The sequence below is a fragment of the Bos taurus genome, chromosome 19, assembly GCF_002263795.3.
Source record: "Bos taurus isolate L1 Dominette 01449 registration number 42190680 breed Hereford chromosome 19, ARS-UCD2.0, whole genome shotgun sequence".
Taxonomy (NCBI): Eukaryota; Metazoa; Chordata; class Mammalia; order Artiodactyla; family Bovidae; genus Bos; species Bos taurus.
In genome coordinates this window covers 22,065,065-22,085,134 of record NC_037346.1, presented here as the reverse complement: position 1 = coordinate 22,085,134, position 20,070 = coordinate 22,065,065, and the positions used below count along the sequence as shown (strand labels likewise).

The 20,070-nt window shown below is 42.9% G+C and overlaps 1 protein-coding gene and 1 non-coding gene across 2 annotated transcripts; both read right to left on the bottom strand.

Annotated features, from left to right (window-relative positions):
- Window positions 1-242: 242 nt before the first annotated feature.
- GLOD4 (glyoxalase domain containing 4) lies at window positions 243-20,013 on the bottom strand. The gene is made up of 9 exons (NM_001101953.1): window positions 19,918-20,013; window positions 16,651-16,700; window positions 15,980-16,100; window positions 11,889-12,033; window positions 8,987-9,123; window positions 7,979-8,065; window positions 7,593-7,706; window positions 7,417-7,503; window positions 243-1,033 (listed from the first exon to the last, which is right to left on the bottom strand). Exons 1-9 carry the CDS (start codon window positions 20,005-20,007, stop codon window positions 968-970), a joined length of 897 nt encoding a protein of 298 aa, NP_001095423.1. The 5' UTR covers window positions 20,008-20,013; the 3' UTR covers window positions 243-967.
- MIR2335 (microRNA mir-2335) lies at window positions 15,849-15,917 on the bottom strand. Its single transcript, NR_030856.1, has one exon. It is a non-coding gene; the product is annotated as a microRNA mir-2335 (primary transcript).
- Window positions 20,014-20,070: the final 57 nt, after the last annotated feature.

Below are 20,070 nucleotides of genomic sequence, written 5' to 3'. Positions count from 1 at the left end.
TAATTTCATGTATATTGTGCAGGAACTGGTAACTTCTGAGTCAGTCCTTTCCAATCTCCTTAGTTTCTTCCCTAAAGTGTGAAACTGACCACCACCTTTAAATAATGATTCTTACAAATTGGTTGTAACAGCTTGACTTCAGAAGCACAATTTCCAAAAAACATTTCATAATAAAAATGCACAACTTGTTTCCAGTGATAAAAAGTGATTTGTTCTGCAGAATCAAAAAGAAAACAAGAAAATATTTTAAAAGTTTTTCATACTGAAGAAATCATCTAATCCATCTCTAAGAAATGTAACATGGTCTCTTAAGAGGATTAAAAGCAAAAAGCTACACATATATATAGAGAGAGAGAAAGAGAGAAACTAACACAGAGCCAGGCATGTAGCAACATTACACATTACATCCTTCTGTTTTTTTCTGACTAAAAAATTTAAAGCAAGGAATATCGGAATGTTAACCAAATCTTTTGGTTCAAGGCACGAAATTTCTTTACAAGTTTTTCTATGTCAAGGCCTGCCAGAGTAAGACATTAGAAAAGCATACTGTCTCCAGGTCCTGGAAGGACTCCTGCTATAAGTAACTGATTTGGATTTATCTGGATTTGGTTGTTCTCATTAAACCTACATGCTTATCAAAATTCCCTCAACCCTCCATCAAAGGTCATATTCCACACAGCTGTCCCAGCCTGGAGAAGAATTTATTACTGATCTAATAGAGTTACATGCAGACTGTACCTGTGCAGTGACAGCACAGATGACAGCAAGAGTTCTTTAAATGAACTGATGATGATAGGATTTTCTAAAATATATCAGAGCTTTTAGAGATTAAAATACATGCATCGTCACCACCCCAGCCTCTCTGCCTGTACAGGAACCAGCAAGCTGTGAGAGCATCATCACACGAGGCAGGCCTCACGGGTGCCGGCCAAGAATCACCGATGCTTGCTGCATGTGATGTCTGCGGTTAACCTGTCGCCTTTGGTTTCTTTTGTGCCGCAAACCATTCATCACTTTTATCTCCTGAAATTGCCTGTAGAAACGAAATTGGAATTACTTAAGTCTCAATCCAGAAAATAAAACTTACGATCTACTTCGTACCTCACTGCCCACAATCAAGAAATTAATAATTACAAGATGTTCACTCAGTAGAGTCTTGTGTTTACTTTGACAGAGGTTGCTGTTGGGTATCGAGCAATTGCTTGTCAGTTCTCACTTTGCAGAGTAAAGGGCAGAGCCTGCAGCCAGGAAGTGTGGCTGACGGCTGGCTGGAGAGCAAGGCCGAGCACACCAGGCTGTGGGCTCTTTGGAACAGAAAGTGCTGGCACTCTTAGCATCTCAGTAGGCTCCCAAGAAATCTTTATTTTTATTTGACTGTGCCACACAGCACGTGGGATCTTAGTTCCCCCACTGCACATCGAACTCACGCTTCCCTGCAGCGGAAGCACGGAGTCTTCAGCACTGGACTACCAGGGAAGCCCCCTCTCAAGAATCTTTAGTGCTCAGGAGACTCAGTCTAATCATGAGACCAAATGTGAAAAGTTATTCTGACATTTTAGTCATGAGCTTGGAACTGATTCCTTTTCCCACACCTCCTTCCTATTTCACTGATGTTGGTACTATTTCATTTGGGGCCGCTTAACTAAAAAAAGCTTTGTTAAGAAACAGTATGCTTTGGTTCCACCAGAGTCCTTTTATTGTATTAGTCCATGGGGTTGAGGTCTTAGAAGGGGGCAGGGGAGTTGGCAGGAGCAGGGTTTACAACAGAAGTCTCCTAAAACACGGGGTCCAATATAACCAAGTGTAAGCTAATTAGCTGTTTGGAAGGGAAATACATTCAAGAACTGAATCACAGTTAGGCCTCTGTTTCCACGGGTTCTGTGTCTGCAGATATGGAGGGCTGACTATGGGACTTGAGCATCCTAGGATTCTGGTATTCCCGGTGGGTCCTGGAACCCATCCCTGTGGATACTAAGTGACAACTGTACCTTTAAAAATGCCAGTTTTCATTATGAGGCAGGTATTATGCTGGGTTCAGGTGTGGCAGCAGAGATCAAGTCTGACGCTTTGAGGAGCACATGAAATAGTTGAGGATTCAGGTATGGAAACAACTCTTTTGCAGGTGGATGTGTGTGCGTGTGTGTCCTGGTGTATAACAGGACCACAAAACCGTGATATCAGACCAGGGGAAACGAGTAACTAACTGGCTGGAGAACTAGTGTAAAATCATTCATCTACTTCAGGAAGTCAAAAGATGTCTGCAACTGAACATGAAGAAACAGTGAAGCTGAGAGTGGCTGCCATGGGCAGTGGGACTCAGAGATGGCATCACTGCATTTATATAGAATCTTAGTACTATCTGATTTTTCATTTCAATGAAAATACACACTCAGTCGCTAAGTCATGTCTGACTCTTTGCAACCCCATGGACTTCAGTCCACCAGGCTCCTCTGCTCATGGGATTCTCCAGGCAAGAATACTGGAGTGGGTTGCCATGTCCTCTTCCAGGGGATCTTCCGAACTCAGGGATTGAACCTGCATCTCCTACATTGGCAGGCAGATTCTTTACCACTGAGCCACCTGGGAAGCCCTTGATGAAAATAAAAGGTCTTATTTGTTTTGTGTGTTTCTGATTTTTAAACGCATTTTAAAAATACATTGGTGAATTTAAAAATCAAAACTATGCCAAAAAAGACCAAAACCTCCCCATATCCCAAAGATACAGATGTTTCTGTCTTCTAGGAGCCATTGAAAGTAGGAAAAAACAACAAACTGTTGTGAAAAACCCAAGAAAGCTTCTGAGTTTTGCAGGATGAGCGGAGTAAGTGGGGAGGGGAGAACGGAAAGCAGCCCTTGGGCGGAGGCCGGCGATCTACCTTGGTTAATATAAGTGGTTCAGTGGGACTGAAAGGGGGTGAGCGGGGAGGGGAGGCAGCACACACGGTGGCCTGGAGCATCACGTGCTCTGCCAGAGCTCTGAGCTTATCTTGGAGGCAACAAAGGGCCATCAGAAGATTTAACAGTTTTTTTTTTTAAACTTATTGGATTTATACTTTAGAAAGCCTACTGCTGGCATCAGAGGTTAACTAGAAGCTGGGAGGAGGTTTGTGCAGTATTTGGAGGTGAAAATGAGAGCCTTTTCAAAAGAGAAGTAGACAGAGGATTTCCCAGGGAGAACTCTCAGCTCTTGGTGACTTGTTGCTAAGAGAATGTAGCAGTGAGGAGCAACAGTATTCAGAAATGGCTCTGTGTGTAAATCTAAAAGTATTGTAAAAGAAAAAGCATATTAGGGACTTCCCTGGTGGACCAGTGGTTAAGAATCTGCCTTGCAATGCAGGGGACACAGGTTCAATCCCTGGCCAGGGAGCCAAGATCCCACATGCCCGGGGGCAACTAAGCCTGTGCACCGCAACTCCTGAAGCCCACACACCACCAATTAGAGTCCATGCACTGCACGACATAGCCAAACAAAGAAATGCTTTAAAAAAAGCATATTAAATGTTAAAAGAAAAACTGGCTTTGAGGATTCTAGCTTAAACAACTGTGATAACAGATATACAGTAACTACCAGGGGAGGAAGCAGAGTACAAAAGAGGAAAAAAGAACTGCCTTTGAAACCGGAAAGACCTCTCTTTGGGCCCCTGCCCTGCTAACTTGTGGAATGTATAATATTGAGTGACTTATTCTTTTGAAACTCAGTTTCCTTATCTCAAAGGGGAATGCTATCCACCTTGCAAATTATGGTAAGAGTTACAGAATATAGGTAAGGCACTTAAGAACAGGTCAATATAGGAGATGCTTAATAAATAGTAACTTTTGTTTTCCTATAATATTAACGAAGAATGGATCTGAAGTAAGACAAAGTAAGTTACAGGCATGTGGAGTTGTACTGTTCATGGTTTGTCCAGGTTAGAGGTTCTTTGGCTGTAACACTAGTGTGACCCAAAAAGCACGAGGCATGAAAGGAAGAGTTGATAAACTGGACGGAAAGAAATGTCTTCTCTTCAAAAGACTCTATAAGAAAATAAACAGGCAAACCACTGAATGGGAAAAGTGCTCATCTTTACAGATTACCTAACAAATGACTCGTATCCAGAAGTCCAACCCATCGATGATAAAGAGTCAAATTTTTTTAAAATGTGGATTTAAATGGGCCTTGAAAAATATGCAAATATTCAAATGAGAAAAAGGACATTCTAGGATAATAAAATAATGTAAGCAAAGACACATAGTGAAAATAAATTCATATTTAGAGGTTAGAGAATGGCTAAAATGTAAAATACATCATTGGTGTGTCTACTGGCTGGTTTTTCATGAAACTCAATGGATCAGGTATGTTATTCATATTGATATAGTCCAATCATATTAAAACCAATTAAAAAATACACAGAGCAGTAAAGAAACAAACAAAATACATGGGACAAACTAATATATAAAACTATTTTTAGATGGCCAGGGAAAATTTAATAAGAACTGGATTTTAGGTGACATTAAGGATATGTTGTTGATTTTTTTTGGCCATGCCATGTGGCATGGGGGATCTTAGTTCCTGGACCAAGGATCAAACCCATGTACCTTGTAACAGAAGCATGGAGTCTTAACCACTGGACCACCAGATAAGTCCCACATTGTTGATTTTTTAAGTGTGATGATGTCGCTGTGGTATACAAGAAAATTCCTTAACTTAAAATGTGTAAAACACTTAAGTATTTACGGTTGAAATGACATGGCGTCTGAAATTTGCCTTAAAATTCTCCAACAAACATCTCCACTGCCAAAAAAAGTGGGGTGGAAAGGAATGACGAAAAATTATGGCAGAGGTGATGGGTGATAATCACATAGGGATTTGTTGTTCTCTTTTGTGTATATTTGGAATTTTTAATCATAGCATCACCAACTCAATGGACACAAATCTGAGCAAATTCCAGGAGACAGTGGAGGACAGAGGAGCTTGGAGTGCCACAGTCCACACGGTCTCAAAGAATCGGACACAACTTAGTGACTGAACAATAATTAAAAATAAAATTATGGCAAGAAATAGACAAAAAGAGAACACACAAATGCTGGTGAGGATTTAGAACAGCTGGAACTCTTCTATACATACACGACCGATAGTTTAAAATATTCAGTCACTTTGGACAACTGGCAGCTTCTTAGAAAGTAAAAGCAATTCTCCTCCCCTCACATTTACGCAAGAGAAATGAAACATAAGTCCATCAAAAGAGTCACATGAGACTGTTCATAGCAGTCTTCCTTATAATAGATAAAAATCTGGAAAAAAATTCCAATGTCCACCACTGGAAGAATGGATAAGCAGATTACTACATCCACAAAACTCAGCAAAAGGAAAAAAAGAGAACTCTGGAATGTGCAATTACATGGAGGAATCTCAAAAATGTTATTGAAAGAAGCCATTCCATTTATATGAAGTCTAAGGATGGACAAAGCCAGTATGACAGAAATCAGAACAGTAGTTGCTGCTGGGAGGAGGAATTGGAAGCTAAAAACGGGCATAAGAGAACTTTCTATAATGATGAAAATGCTCTATATTTTGAGTAGTGAATATGAGTTTATGAAAGTATCAAAATTTATCAACATAAACACCAAATTTCTGTACACTTAAGTTCAATGTATTCTTTACCTTAGTAACAACAATCAAAAATGACTGTTTAGAGCTTAGAGGGGAGTGGGAACTAGAAATTAAGAAGACTAGAACAGATGATGGCTGAAGCTCAGAGCAGAGATAACCAGAGGAGCAGGTAACTTCTCAGAGAAAAGAAAGAATGTACGAGGAGAGTAAAAGACAGCCAGAGTGGGACCGTGGGCAACATCACTTCAGGACCAGTCACAGAAAAAGGTGCCTGTGGCTGAGGGGAAGCCGTCAGACAGACAGGAAGATGGCAGAGTCTCCAACGTCAAGGGAGAAGAGAGATGAGGAAGTCGGTCAGTGATGAAACAGCAAGAACAGTCTAGCCAGTCTGGCAACTGAGAGGCCGGAGATTCTGTTTTTCCTTCGTGGTAACGTTTAGAAACATTAAAGCTTCTGTACATTTCTGGCTTTGACAAGCCTCAACTGAGTGTCCGTTATTATGTCAGGAGTTTGCCAAGCACTATAAACCACACAATCCTGGGAGGCGGATAACCTTATTTCCTCGCATTTCTGTATAAGAAAACTGCAGTTTAGAGACTTGAAGTAAATTTCTTAAGGTCAGTCACATAGATACTAAGTGAAACCAGGACTGGTGGATTCATTCCTTTCAGCAGCAGCAACGCATTCACCAAGCACCGCCTACCTACGAGGTATGAGTGGGAAGCTGGGGAACGACACTACACAATGGCTTCGAAGGCTGCTAGATCATGTCTGATGAGGATGGAAAGCAGTTACTGGATTTGGCAAGAGGGAGGTCACTGATAATGTCAACGCGAGCGTTTCACCGTGTGATAGGAGCCAGTGCGAGACAGAGTGAAATGTGAATGGAAGGCAAGAAGTAGAAATGGTACCGAAGAAATTAACACAACATTATGAATCAACTATACTTCAATAAAAAAAATAAAAAAAACTATGAGATAATAGCATTCATGGCCAAAGAAATCTGTGACTGTCTCCTCCATTTTGCAGGCAGGAAATCTGGGTTCAGAGATGCTGGGAATCTGTGCTGAGATCCCCAGGCCACACAGCTTCATCTGGAGTGGCAGCCCTCACTCCCCTCCTCAGGAGCCTTGTCACTATGAGGCACAATCTGATGTACTTCCTCTGTTTTCCTTCTCATATTCTGAAAGCAAAATACCCGCTCTGCCTCAGAAAACAACTCCAATGAAGTTTCTTCTGCTGTCCCTCACCCCGCCCTTCTCACCACCTGCAAACAACTAGCTTCTGTATTTCCTTCATTAAAAAGGATGACTTACTCCATCAATCACTATCCTGACAAAATTAGACAGTAAACACACACACACACACACACACAAAGAAGTAGAAATGGCGTGCAGGGAGATTTTTAGAAGGAACCTGGAGAATGGATATGGGGTGAATAAAGAGTTTTTCAAGATATTGGAGATTGTTTGTACGCTGGTGAGAATAATTCGCCAGGAAGGAAGAGGACGATGATGTAGAATGGAGAAGATATGACCAAGGGGCTAAGACAGTGAGAATGGATGGCGGTCGGGCACTTCCGGTCTCTGAGCAGAACAGTGATGTATTTAGCAGCAGTGGTTTCCTCAAGGCAGCCCGAAGGGAGGGAAGGCGCAGATGCTGCACCGCGCCAAGAGTCACATAGGTGGTCATGAAGTTGACACAAGTCTCTGGCTCAAGTCACCCCAACAGCAAAATGACAGAGTTCTGCAAGTAAGAACTGGCCCTTCTCCATACACATTATCCCCTTTGGCCAAAGGGGACAGGAATTTAGAAATGAGACTCACGTCATCCAATAATTTGTTTCCCTCTGGATCCACCTTTGAGAGTTCTCGAAATGCTTCATCCCCCACAAAGCAAATTTCATGTCCATCCTACACCAAGAGAGAAAAGAAATTTGGCAGAGAGACACCTCAGAAGAAAACCCTGGGGGCAGCCTGTCCCCTTCCTGGGTGATACTTACAGGGTCGGCCAAAATGATCACTTGCACGGTCGCCTTCCCTGGAGTGTCCAGACTCACCAGGGGAGTCAGAATCTTCTGGTTCTCCCTTTTCATCAAGTCTTCTAAGTCTGACAACTTGAGGAAAACAAAAAGGCACAGTGAGCAAGGGGTGCCACACCATGCTGGGGCCGTGGCCCCGGCAGCCCTGGAGGACTCTCAGGTCAACCAGAGAGAACCCTGGCACCACCTGTTTGATTTCTATTATCTCAGCTGCTCTCGAGACAACTGCTGAACTTCACACCAAAGCCACAACGAGCATGAACCTGGAGCAGGGAAGGCCAGGGTTCCTAGCTCTTGGAAGTCACGAGTCACAGAGTTTCAACAGAAGACCTGGTACCAAACATTACCTCTTTCTGAGGGCAAGAAAAGGCAATGCGTCCAAAACCTGTTGCATGATCAACTTTCCCCGGGATGGCCCGCAGCTCCAGCTTACACTGAAAAGACATGAGAAAGTGGGTTTATTTTTCCGAACAGGTCACGTGATTAAAAAAAAAACCAGACAATTCAAACCAGGATAAAGGAATAAAGTAAATTCTAAGTCTCCCTCCTACTGTCACTCCAGTGGCAATCAATCAGCAGTTTCCTGTGTATCCTTCTAGATACACAGCACAGGCATATACCCTTTTTTTTTTTTTCATACAAATGGTAACATAATTTATATATTATTCTTTCCTTTGTTTTTCTCTAATTAACGTTGCCATCTCAGCACATAAAGACCCATTTTTTTGATGGCTGCTTTAGTAGTCCATTCTATGCATGAACCATAAATCACTCAACTACTGAATCTTTGGAGCATTTAGGCTATTTCTTTCTTTTTTTTTTTTTTAACACCGGGCCACTTGCAGGCTTTAGTTCCCCTACCAGAAACTGAACCCAGGCCCTCAGCAGTGAAAGCGTGGAGTCCTAACTAGTGGACCACCAGGGATTCCCTAGGTTATATCTTGCTGTAACAAATAACGCCACAGAGATAAACTTGTACACACTCCTTTGTGCACATGTAGGATGAGTACGTCTATGAAATAAATTCTTAGTAGACTTGCTGGGTCAAAGTACAAGGACTATATCATGCTCAAATGTTACTTTTTTTTTAAAAAAAAGAGGAAAATAGATGATCATCACTGCATTAAGTCTTGCCTACATCTCCTCTGACTAAACAAATCCACTCCTGAAAGGATATATCTCCAAATATAAATAAAGGTAACATCTGGGTGGTGAGTTTCCTGGCAGTTTTTATTTTCTCCTTTCTGTTCTAAATACTGAATTACTATGAAGAAACTATGTGAATAACCTTCATGTCAACCTCATTTATAAGTCAAACCTAAAGTAACAGATTATTTCTTTCTAAGATCGTTCACCTGGTTATCAGCATAGCCCAGCAAAGCCCTCTGTTTCTTCTCATCTTCTTCATAAATTTTCATTCCCAGTAGATTAGACCAGTAGTTCAAGGACTTCTGAAGGTCAGACACTGCTAGAGTTACTTTTAATACAGGATCTGTAAGGTAACAAAACAGCAGAAATGGACAGGGCAGTGCAAAGGAATGGAACCGGCTCAGGTACATTTAAGAATTTAGTTTATGATAAGAAAGGGATTTTAGGTCAGTATGAAAGGGCACTGTTAAATAAACGGCATTAAGATAACTGGCTTCTTACGGTGGAAAGAAGTGACACCTTTAAACTAGACAGCAAAACACATTCCTGATGGGTTACAGGGTTAAGTTGAAAGAATGAAACCATGAAAATACTCGAAATAGGTGATTATTTAAACAATTTTGGGATAGAGAAAGATCTTTGTTTAATCTGACATCAAAGATAGAAAGATCATGAAGAAGAAAATGTGCTAGGTTAATCATACAAAACGGAAAACTTGTACACAACAACCAAAACAAGAATCACAATCAAAATTAAAGACTACACTACAAAGTAGGAAACATCTTTTTTAACAACAAAAATGAGCAAGAAGTCCTTAATATTTAAGTCACCTTTCAACATTAATAGGAAAAAGATGCCCATCCTAGAAAAATAAGCAAAAGGAGGAACGTGCAAAAGCACATTTAACCTCACAAAGTTAGAATTCAAATAAAACATTTTGTTATCTAATTGGCAAATGATTTTAAAAAGTTTACAGAGTTAACTATTACAGTGCAATGGGAAAAACCATAATGGCAGAGTGTAAATTAGTAATATTTCTGGGCAACAATTTTGACAGAATGTGTCTAAAATATGTCCCCTGCTTTTGAAAGAACAATCCCATTTTCAGCAATTAAGGAAATAATTGTGGATGTGTGAAGGGCTTTCACCAAAGACACTCATCACAGAGTTGCTCATGACAACGAGACACCAGGGACAAAGTGAATTTCTAACAACAGACAACTGTTTCTCTTCCTATGATGTCACACAGTAGAATCCCGTATGTATCCGATTATGTAATTAGTTCTTTGGATCAAACAGTTGGAAGGATATACTCTAAAATGTTAACAGTGGTTATCTGTTTTCTTCTTTCTGCCTGTATGTCTAGGGAGAAAAAAAAAATCTGTATTTTTGTAAAAAAGAATAACAGTTATATTAAAACGCTTAATATTACTGGAAACTTCTATCTTGTAAAGTGACTTTTGGAAGAGCTGTTCCAAGCCTACATCTGACTGTGGTAAACTCAGTGTAGTTTTCTTCCATTTTCACTGCCTTAGCCTGTGTGCTACACTAGCAATACCATGACTAAAGCAAGGTGTCTGTCACAGAAACCTCTCCCTGGCAGATTTAAGTGTTCCCCATTCATTGAGAAATCAACAAATCCCAACTGACTCACACCCTGAAGGGATGCAGGGACAGGAATAGTTGCAGTGGGTGTGACTACACAAGAGTGATTCATTCCAAGGATGGACACTACCCAGACTGAGAGACCTGACTATACTACCAACCAGAGATTAAGGCTCCCACGGTGTTATCACTGCAAAGAACGAAAACATCTCAGGCCTCTGGGGCCCATCATTATTTTACACACTGAAGTATCATGAAGACTATGGAAAAAGTGTACTGCGAAATTCATGGCAGGAGTTAGATATCAAAGTTAGTATTTCAAGCACCAATCACCTATCAATAAAAATAGTCATGGAAATCCCTTACATCACCTGGGAAGTTCCAAAATACCATCTCTCAGTAAGTCCCACAGCACCAGTCTAACCTCCCACACTGGAATCATTGCCCTTTCTTCTTCTGAGCTCTGGATGAAAAGCATGTAACATTAGTCACAACCATCAGACTCAGTCTGAGGGGCATCTGGGAGCTGAGGCAGACCAGCGTGGGGGAAGAGAAGGTCTCCACTTTGGGGCTTGTGCTCACGGAGGGAATGGCTGGCACAAGTGCCCCTGCAATTCACCAGCTTTTTTTTCTTTTCCTTTTCTTGCTTTTGGTTCTTTCTTGGCAAAGCAGGTAGCAGAATTTTCAGCAATACACGTATGATGCATGAGGATGCCTCTGAGGTACTTGAAATGTAGCGCAGTTTCTCTCCTGCTCACTGTGGGGGTCAGCATGGTGGGCTCCTCACCTCACTCACCTGTACTCACTGAGAACCAGCACTGTAATCTGGAAAACTGTCCTCAGCCAGGGGAGACGACTAACTGGTCTAAGGATAAATCTGCTTCTCTTGCCTGCCTATGACTGGTTCAGGAGCAGGGTATGTGAGTCGACTCTGACCAGGAAGTTTGCTAGAAGATTCTAGGAAAGTTTTGCTGCGCTTTTAATGAAGAGCCACAGGAAGTCAGTTTCTCTTTCTCCTACCAGATGAGAGTGTGCGGGCAGGTAGCCCCAAATGCTACTGGCAGTCACCCTACCACCGTGAAGGGGAGAAGGGGACCCCTGAGGACAAGAGGGTAGAGAGATCAATCTGGGTTTTGGATGCCGTTGCTGAGCTGCTGGATCAACAAACCCTGAAGTCTCTCCGACCAAGACAACACCTGCTCTATGAACTAAGACATTTTTTTTAACCATTCAACCTAGAGGTAGGTTTTCTGATATTTGCAGCTGAAAGTATCCTATATCGACAAGTTACCAGTAGAACCGAACCAGTCCAGAACACTGATAGGGATGCGCTGAAGTTTTGACACGAGCATATAATTTCTTAGAGGACAAGTAACAACACTGGCTTGGGAAAGACAAGTCATGTCAACACGGAGACTCCACAGGAGACGCAAGTCAAGCTCCCTCTTTCCTTCCTCCAGATGCCTTTAGACAGAGGGCTTTTGTCAGTCCAGATATAATTACCTGACTGAGGTGGACTACAGTCCTGCAAATAGAACTTATATCCTCCAGGGGCTTTGGTTTCAAACACACCATCTCCCATTTCACTGAGCGGCCACTTCAGCTTCCTAGCGTTGCTGACAGCTTGCCTGGAAGCCACCGTGATACCCTAGGACAAATGACAGAACATAATCATCCGAGAGCATAATCGCAACAGATCTCCTTTAGAAGGTAATGAAGTAAAACCCCGCTGCCTTTATGTCAAACACCTAAGATTTAAGCAGCATTCAAAACTTTCTGCTAATTTTGAAGTCAGTCTTGGACATTTTTCTCCCACAAAGATTCCAAACGTTGTGGATGGTAGGCCAGAAATTCAAATGCCAGAGAAATTAGACCCGTTGAATAACAAAAATCAGGCTTCCCTTGTGGCTCAGCTCGTAAAGAATCCACCTGCAATGTGGGAGACCTGGGTTCGATCCCTGGGTTGGGAAGATATTCTGGAGATGGGAAAGGCTACCCACTCCAGCATCCTGGCCTGGAGAATTCCATGGACTGTGAATTCCATGGGGTCGCAAAGAGTAGTCAGACACGATTGAGCGACTTTCACTTTCACTAACAGAGAAAATTCCCCCTCATTTTCAAGATCTGGTCAGAGAAATCTTGATCTTATCCTTGGCTTGCCAGCTACCTAATTAAACTTTTTTGCTTTTTACTTTTAAAACCAAAAAATATAAAAACCTATCAAGGCATCCTTTATTTAAGTGTAATCAAAATACCTAAGAATGTACACTATGCCTTCCAATATATCTGGCCTCGTTTCTAGCTTGGATGGCAGATCAGCCTCTGCCTTCAGTCTTGTTAATCCATCAGCCACTCTGCGACTGGAGTAAACATTCTGAAACCCACCCTACTGTCTGCCCTCAAGACGGCAATCCCATGTTGTCATTCTTCCACTTAAAACCCTTGATGGCTCTTCATTTTACCCTGGGATGGCTTACGATGGCCTAAAAGGGCCAAGACGATCTGACCCAGGTCATTTATTTTTGGCTGTGTTGGGTCTTGGTTGCCATGAGAGTTTCTCTCTAGTGTGGGGAGCAGGGGCTCCTCTCTAGACGTGGTGTGAGGACTCCTCACTGCGGTGGCTTCTCCTGTTGCAAAGCACGGGCTCTGGGGTGGGTGGGTGTCAGCAGTTGCAGAACGTGGGTTTGGTAGTCGCAGCTCCCAGGCTCTAGGGTGCAAGCTCAACGTCTGTGGCACACGGGCTTGGCTGCTCCAAGACATGTGGGATCTTCCTGGGCTGGGATCGAAGCTGCATCTTCTGCACTGCCAGGTGGACGCCTTACCCCTGAGTCACCAGGGCAGCCTCGCCCCTGACCCAGGTCACTTCTGAGCCCGTCTCCTCCCCCTTTACCCCTCTCCACCGTCCTCTAGGCATTTTCTCAAACATGCTGTTTGAGGGCTTTTCCACTGGCTGTTTTCTAGCTGAAATGCTCTTCCCTGAGACACTCACACAGCTAACTCCTATCCTCTTCAAGCCTTTGTTCAAATGTCACCTTCTCACGGAAAGCTACTCTCAACACCCTACTCGAAACTGGTCATTTGCACCTACCCCCAAGCTCCTTTTCTCTCTCCGTTCTTTGCCCACTGCAATGATCATATTTAAAACAATGTTAGGTTATTTATTTATTCATTCATTCAAATTTATTATTTATCGTCTGTCAGGCTGTGGGCCCCCTCTCCTTGGTTCATGGCACCAAGTTGGTTTTTCCCTTTTTTCTCTGCCTGATTTAAATTTGGAGCATAAATAGAAAGATAAGAAGAAACACAGAGCTGCTCACATGCACTGAAGCACCAAATCCTATGACTGCTATCTCTGACCTCTCTCAAATCCATCTACTCTCCCTCCCACTGCTGTCACTGTATAACCTTTGGGCTGGCTGCCTTCCTTTCAGTCTCGCTCCCTGCCAACCCAACCTCCCTGCTCTAGCCAGGGGTTCTTGGATACTGCAAATTCTGTGTTATGCTCCTGCTTAAAAATGGCTCCACTCTGCTTTTAGAAGGACAACTAAGTGTCCTGATATGATGCGTCCCCAGGGTACTCCTCCAGCCTCAACTCTACCCTCTCTCTCCTCCACACACTAAGCTCCAGTCAGACTGCTCGACTCACAGTTCTCTGAGCGCCAGGCTCCCCCTCACCTCCAGGCCTGTGCACGTCTCCCTCACCTGGCTCGCATGTCTCCTCCAGGAAGCCTTCCCTGAACTCTCACCCATCAGAGAACAGGCTGGAGATTCCTCCTGTGTGTTTCCACACCCCCTGTTCCTACCCCAATCTGAGACTTGTCACACTGTATTCCTGTTGTCTCTTTACTTGTTTCCCCCATCAGACGGGGAGCTCCTTAGGCCAGGAAACATGCTCCACTCTCTACTGTATCCCAGCATCTAACAAGGGATATGCCATAGAGCAAGTCACAAGAAATATGTTAGATGAATTAGTCAGTGGCATGGAGAGTGAGAAAAAGAAACAGAAATATATTAAGTCTGAGCCATCCTTTCCATTTACAAAACACTTTTGCAGATATCAGACCCTTGTACAAACTTCCATCTAGTTACCTTTATTTTAATGTGTCAATGAGTTAATGAATGATTTAACAGGAATAATGAGAGCAAATGACCAAAATAACATGAGGTAGATTTCCTGGGCAGATCCTGAGTCAGAACGAATTACTCCACTCCTGCTGTGTATCTGGGCCCAGTGACACTGTATCTCGCAGTAACTGATTAGCAAGTGGTAGATACAGATAGGACAGACTAAAGGGACAAAGTAGGTGATTAAACAGTGAATCCCACTATGGGACTGTAGGGAGAAAAAAATATGGGAGACCCCTGTAAGCTAATGATTACTCAAGGAAGCAAGTGAGCTTAACCACAAAACCAGGCAGGGCTTGCTTAGTAACAAAACCATGCAACTGAAGTGTGGGACATGCCCTCAAAGAATAAGACAATGGTGGCACGAGACCCACATCCTGACCAGTGCGCTCAGTTAGTTAATGATCCCTAGGACAAGATCTCTGCATACAAAAAAAAAAAAAAAAAAACCAGTAATTTGTGGACCTAGCTTGACCATGTAGGGATAAGAAAACTGCCCTGCCCAACCTGTAGGAGGAGCTGATGATGGGAGCATGATGTCTACTCAAGAAACACAAAGTTCTCTCCTTCTACACTTTTCCTTTGATTATAAAACTGTAGCCCACCAAGTTCTTGGGACATGGCATCTCTTGCCTGCCCACTTAGAAGCCTCACAAGCACCCTGTTCTAATAAATCGCTTATCTATCACTTTAGCTGGAGTTGAATTCTTTTCTGTGCTGAGTCATAAAAGACTATGGCACCAGAGCTCTTCAGAGCCCCCTGAACAACACCCAGTGGTTTCAATACTGTTACTATAATAGATGCACAATAACTTGAGGTCCTGAATGAATGAATACAGTGTATGCAATGCCACCTTTTTATCCTTAAAACCTTGTCAGATTTTTCTGTGGCTGGGATTGACTGTAATCGCCTGAACCAATCACAACTGTCCACTAGAGAGAAAACATTTCTCTGGATGCTGCTGGGAATCTGATGAACCAATGACTCTGGCCCCTCCACCTCTCATGGTTCAGCCATTCCCCAAGGGGAGGCCTGTCTCCTTCAAAGCTGTCTCTACATCTCGAACTTGATTTCTAAATGCTGGGAGAACACATTTCATCCTGAAGCCAGCTTGGAGACAAGATGCCCAAGCAGGTTTTTTGGTTTTGTTCTTTTTTATTTTTTTTAATATTCAATACATTTTTATTTATTATCATTATTTTTTAAATTGGAATATAACTGCTTCACCACATTGTGTTAAGCTTCTGCTGTGCAACATGAATCAGCTAACTGTATACCTAGATCCCCTCCTCGTGAGCCTCCCTCCCACACCCCACCCCAGTTTAGTTCTTTTTTAAATAGAAATCATGAAACTGATTACTAAACCATGCCCAAAGTCATCAATTCAGTTAGTCATCATTATCTACAGCTGTCTCAGTGACCTCTCAAACATAAAGCCAAAAACTGGCTAGAACAAAATGATATTTACCAGGAAGTCATTGCCAAGCTGGTAGCTGCCGATGCCGTAATTGTAAGTCAGCTCTGTGACAAAGTGATCATCCTCAGGTCCATACCCCACCATTGTTTTACTCCACTTCCCATCATAAGGCCTAGAAAAGTGAAAAGAAAAAAAAAAAAAAAAAATCCAACCCAGTGATCACAGACAAAAATCTGCTTCAGGCCGCTCTCAGAGAGCTATTGGAACAAGAAGTGGGCAGTCCCCTCTGGCCCTCCAAATACCTGTAAGGACATGATGGCCCCGTCAACAGAGGCTCCCAGGACCACCCGTCTGGCACTTACTTGAGGGAAAGACTCATCTACCTTTCCTTGAAAGCAGGGAGCTGCATCCTGTAGGGACAGTTCTCCCACCTGACCTTAACTTATGTTTTGCATATTTGTCAACAAGCATGCAACTCCCATCAGGCCTTGGAATTTCAGGCCATGACTACTGAGCTTAACTAAGAGATACTCGATAAGACATTGCTTCATCCACAGAATACATTTCTTTGTGACCCTGAAGCTGCCTCCCTAATTTCTTATTTCTGTTTTTTATTGCCTCCTTAATTTCCGCTGCTGCCTTCTACCTGCTTTGAGAAACTGCTTTCTATTCTCCGGGGGTATTCAAACCTTAAGGAGATGTTAAGAAACAAAGGGTCATACCCATTACAGGCAGCTTTGCAGCCGTCCTGGAATTCCTCATGCCGAAGAATCTGGTAAGGGAATTAGAATAAATGGTAAAGTTTTCTTCGTACTGCACACCACATATTTAGCACAAACTAAAATGTCAAAACACAGACATTATCATTTGCAGGCTTTTACATTTAAGATGAACAGAAGATGACGAGCTGGATATCCTTCCCAGGCTAGAAAATGAGGTAAGGGAGCATGGCTTGACGCTGGGCTTCCCTGGTGGCTCAGTGGTAAAGAATCCGCCCGCAGTGCAGAAGATACAGTTTTGATCCCTGGTGCAGAAAGATCCCACATGTTGCTGAGCAATTAAGCCCTTGGGCCCCACCTACTGAGCCTGTGCTCTAGAGCCCCGGAGCTGCAACTACCGAGGCCCGTGCTCTGCGACACGAGGAGCCATGGTGCCGCAGCTAGAGCAGTCCCCACTCGCTACAACCAGGGAAGAGCCCAGGCAGCAATGAAGACCCAGCACGGCCGGAAAAAAAGGAACAGCTTGATAGCAAGGGTCAGGCAGCCAAGCAAAGCTGTGAAATGTACTTACATCAGGAAGCGGTAATGTGCAGTTAAAAAAAAAGCGTGGCCTTCACTTAGTTGTGATAGGGACAGAGTAAAGGGACAAAGTAGTTGATTCAATAGTGAATCCCAGTAGGGGACTGTAGGTAGAAAAAATATGGGAGACCCTGTAAATGATTACTCAAGAAAGCAGGTTTGTGTAACCACAAAACCAGGCAGGCTTGCTCAGTAACAAAGCCATGCCACAGAAGCACAAGATATGCCCCCAACAATAAAACACTGGTGGCACGAGAGCCACATTCTGCCCAGCAAGCTCAGTAAGTTAAAGATCCCTAGGACTCGCTCTCTGCACACATAAGAAATAATAATTTGTGGACCTAGCTTGACCACCTAGAGACAAGAAACCCCCTTGCCCACCCTGGAGGAGGAGCTGATGATGGAAGCATGATGTCTACCCAAGAAACACAAAGTTCTCTCCCTCCCCACTTTTCCTTTGATTATAAAACTGTAGCCCACTGAGTTCTTGGGGCACGGTATCCCTTCCCTGCCTGCTTGTAAACTTCACAAGCATCCTATTCTAATAAATTGCTTCTTATCTATCACTTTGCCTCTGGTTGAATTCTTCCTGCATAGAGACATAAAGGACTAGGGTACTGGGAGCTCATTGGAGCACCCCGAAATGACATCAAATGGTTTCAGTTGCATAACTCTGAGAACAACATATTAGGGTCTGAGTCTAATATCTTATGAAAATAGATAATTTATTAAAGCATTTGACACAGAGCCTACTACACAGTATGATCTCAATGTGTCAGTTTCCATTTTCCTTTTTGAGCCCTACAGCTACTGCTGCAGTTCAAGCTCTCATCACACCTCTCACAGACTACTGGAAATCATCCTTATTGATCTTTCCTTAAAGCCACCATAAAATTAAGCCCCTAAAGCACAGCTCTCATCACATCACTGCCCTGTTCCAAAATGTAAGAGAGCTCCCCATTTACTATGACATAAAATCCAAATTCCTTAGCATATTATTCAAGATACTATAAGAAGCAGTTCCAAGCTATTTGTCCTGGTATCCCATCTCCTCAACTTCAACTAAGTAATCTAAGCTAAAGGCACATAAATCTAGTTACGTTTCCCAAACATATCTTACTTGTGCATTAGCTGTTCAGATCTATAATCTAGGTCTGTGGAAATCCTATCTTTAGGGGTCAACTCAAGTACAAGGTCTCTATGAATTATTTCCTGAGGACCCAGGTCAGAGTTAAATCTCTCCTCTTGTACTTTTATAATAATGATAGCTAATACTTACATAATACAAACCACATGTCAAATACTACATATATAATAACACTTAATCTTTACAACCACCCTTTAATCAATGAGGAAACACTTTAAGGGAGAGTTTTGTGGTTTTCTATCACCACATTTTAACTTCCATTACCATCTGCAAAGTACAAATACAATTCCCACCAAACCAGGATCTTAACTGAGGACAGATAACAGGGTCATTTTCATCTTTGTCACCAAAGCCCAAAACAGAACCATGAAATAGGTGATATTCTTTAAATGATTGATGAATTTAGGTAATTCCCTTTGTACTCTGCAGTGTCTCTACATTAAGTCTTACTCTTGCACATTGTAAACAATGTTGCCTGCAATTCCATTTCAACAAGGATCAAACCATCAGCTAATGCAGTTGCTGACCAACAGCACACCCTGAGGGGAATTCAGGATGGAAAAATAACAAGAAGCATTCTCTGCTTTTGGATTCTGGTCCTAGACATTTAAGATACATTTCTAAGGAAAAATTTCAAGGTACTCAGAACCCATCTTGCCACGCACAGAAAAGCACTAAAACCATTAACTTGAGCTGCCTATTTCTGTGCTTAGTAGTAATCTTTTGATGTTCCTACATGGTTTTGGGTTCTTCCCCATCTTCAAGCAAAAATCTCATATACCTTCTAGCTCCTCCCTTGCCTCTTCAGATCAGTTCCTCAGAGCTATCGAGAGGCTGTCTTCCACACTAGAGTCCTTAGGAAGGTCCCCAAATAAAAATTAACTCAAAAATCTTAGGTTGTTAATTTTTCCTTCAGTTGACAACATCTAAAGTCCCTCCGTAGCAGGAGCCTTCCAACAGCTTCCACCTGTGCTTGCCACCCAGGTGATCTCTGCAGAATCACAGCTGGGGAGATGCCACTTCTAGGTGTTGGAAAGGAGAATGGATTCTGATTTCACACTTCTGAGACAAGCTGGATCGTTCACCTAGACAGAGTGAGTGATCCATTCAAACCAGCCCCAAGAAAAGTAGAGCTCTGAATTATGCTGGTATCTAAAACCAAAAGGCTCCAAATCAGAAGAGTCATTGTTTACTGGAAGAGTATTACGTAACCTTTTATTTACTATCTTTCTCACAGACTGGAAACTTCGCAAAGACAGGAATAAACATTCGTTAAACAACTTAAACTGAAAGGACCTGTGTGCGCACACAGTCGGCAACTAGTAAGTGTGAGCCCCCTTTCAAAGTCCATCTAACCCAAGCCGCAATTCGTGATGCTTCCTGAACCTGAAAACCACAGAGTTAATGGGAAGTCCTGGGGCTAAGGTCCGACACCCGAATTCGCAGTGAAATTCACATCGCACCCGTTTCTCCTCCCTCGGCCAGGTGGGGTTCAGTCACTCGCACCCCCCTCGAGCTCCAGCCCCTCTCCGCCCCGCCTGCACCTTCATCCCCAGGACATCGCGATAGAAACACGCCGTCTCGAAGCGGTTTCCCACTTTGAACACGAAGTGCAGAGCTCTGCGATTCGCCATGACCACCTACACTACCACCGGTCACGCGTACGGCGGCGCACAAACCACAGCTGACGCCGGCGC

What these genes read in the sequence shown, in the direction of transcription:
- GLOD4 (NM_001101953.1), bottom strand. Translation starts at nt 20,007, where the DNA reads ATGGCGAATCGCAGAGCTCTGCACTTCGTGTTCAAAGTGGGAAACCGC. An exon ending in TGCAAAGCTGCCTGTAATGG is followed by an intron (nt 16,101 to 16,650) that starts GTATGACCCTTT and finishes TCACTTTTCTAG; the next exon opens with GCCTTATGATGGGAAGTGGA. An exon ending in TTTCTTGCCCTCAGAAAGAG is followed by an intron (nt 7,707 to 7,978) that starts GTAATGTTTGGT and finishes GTTTTCCTCAAG; the next exon opens with TTGTCAGACTTAGAAGACTT.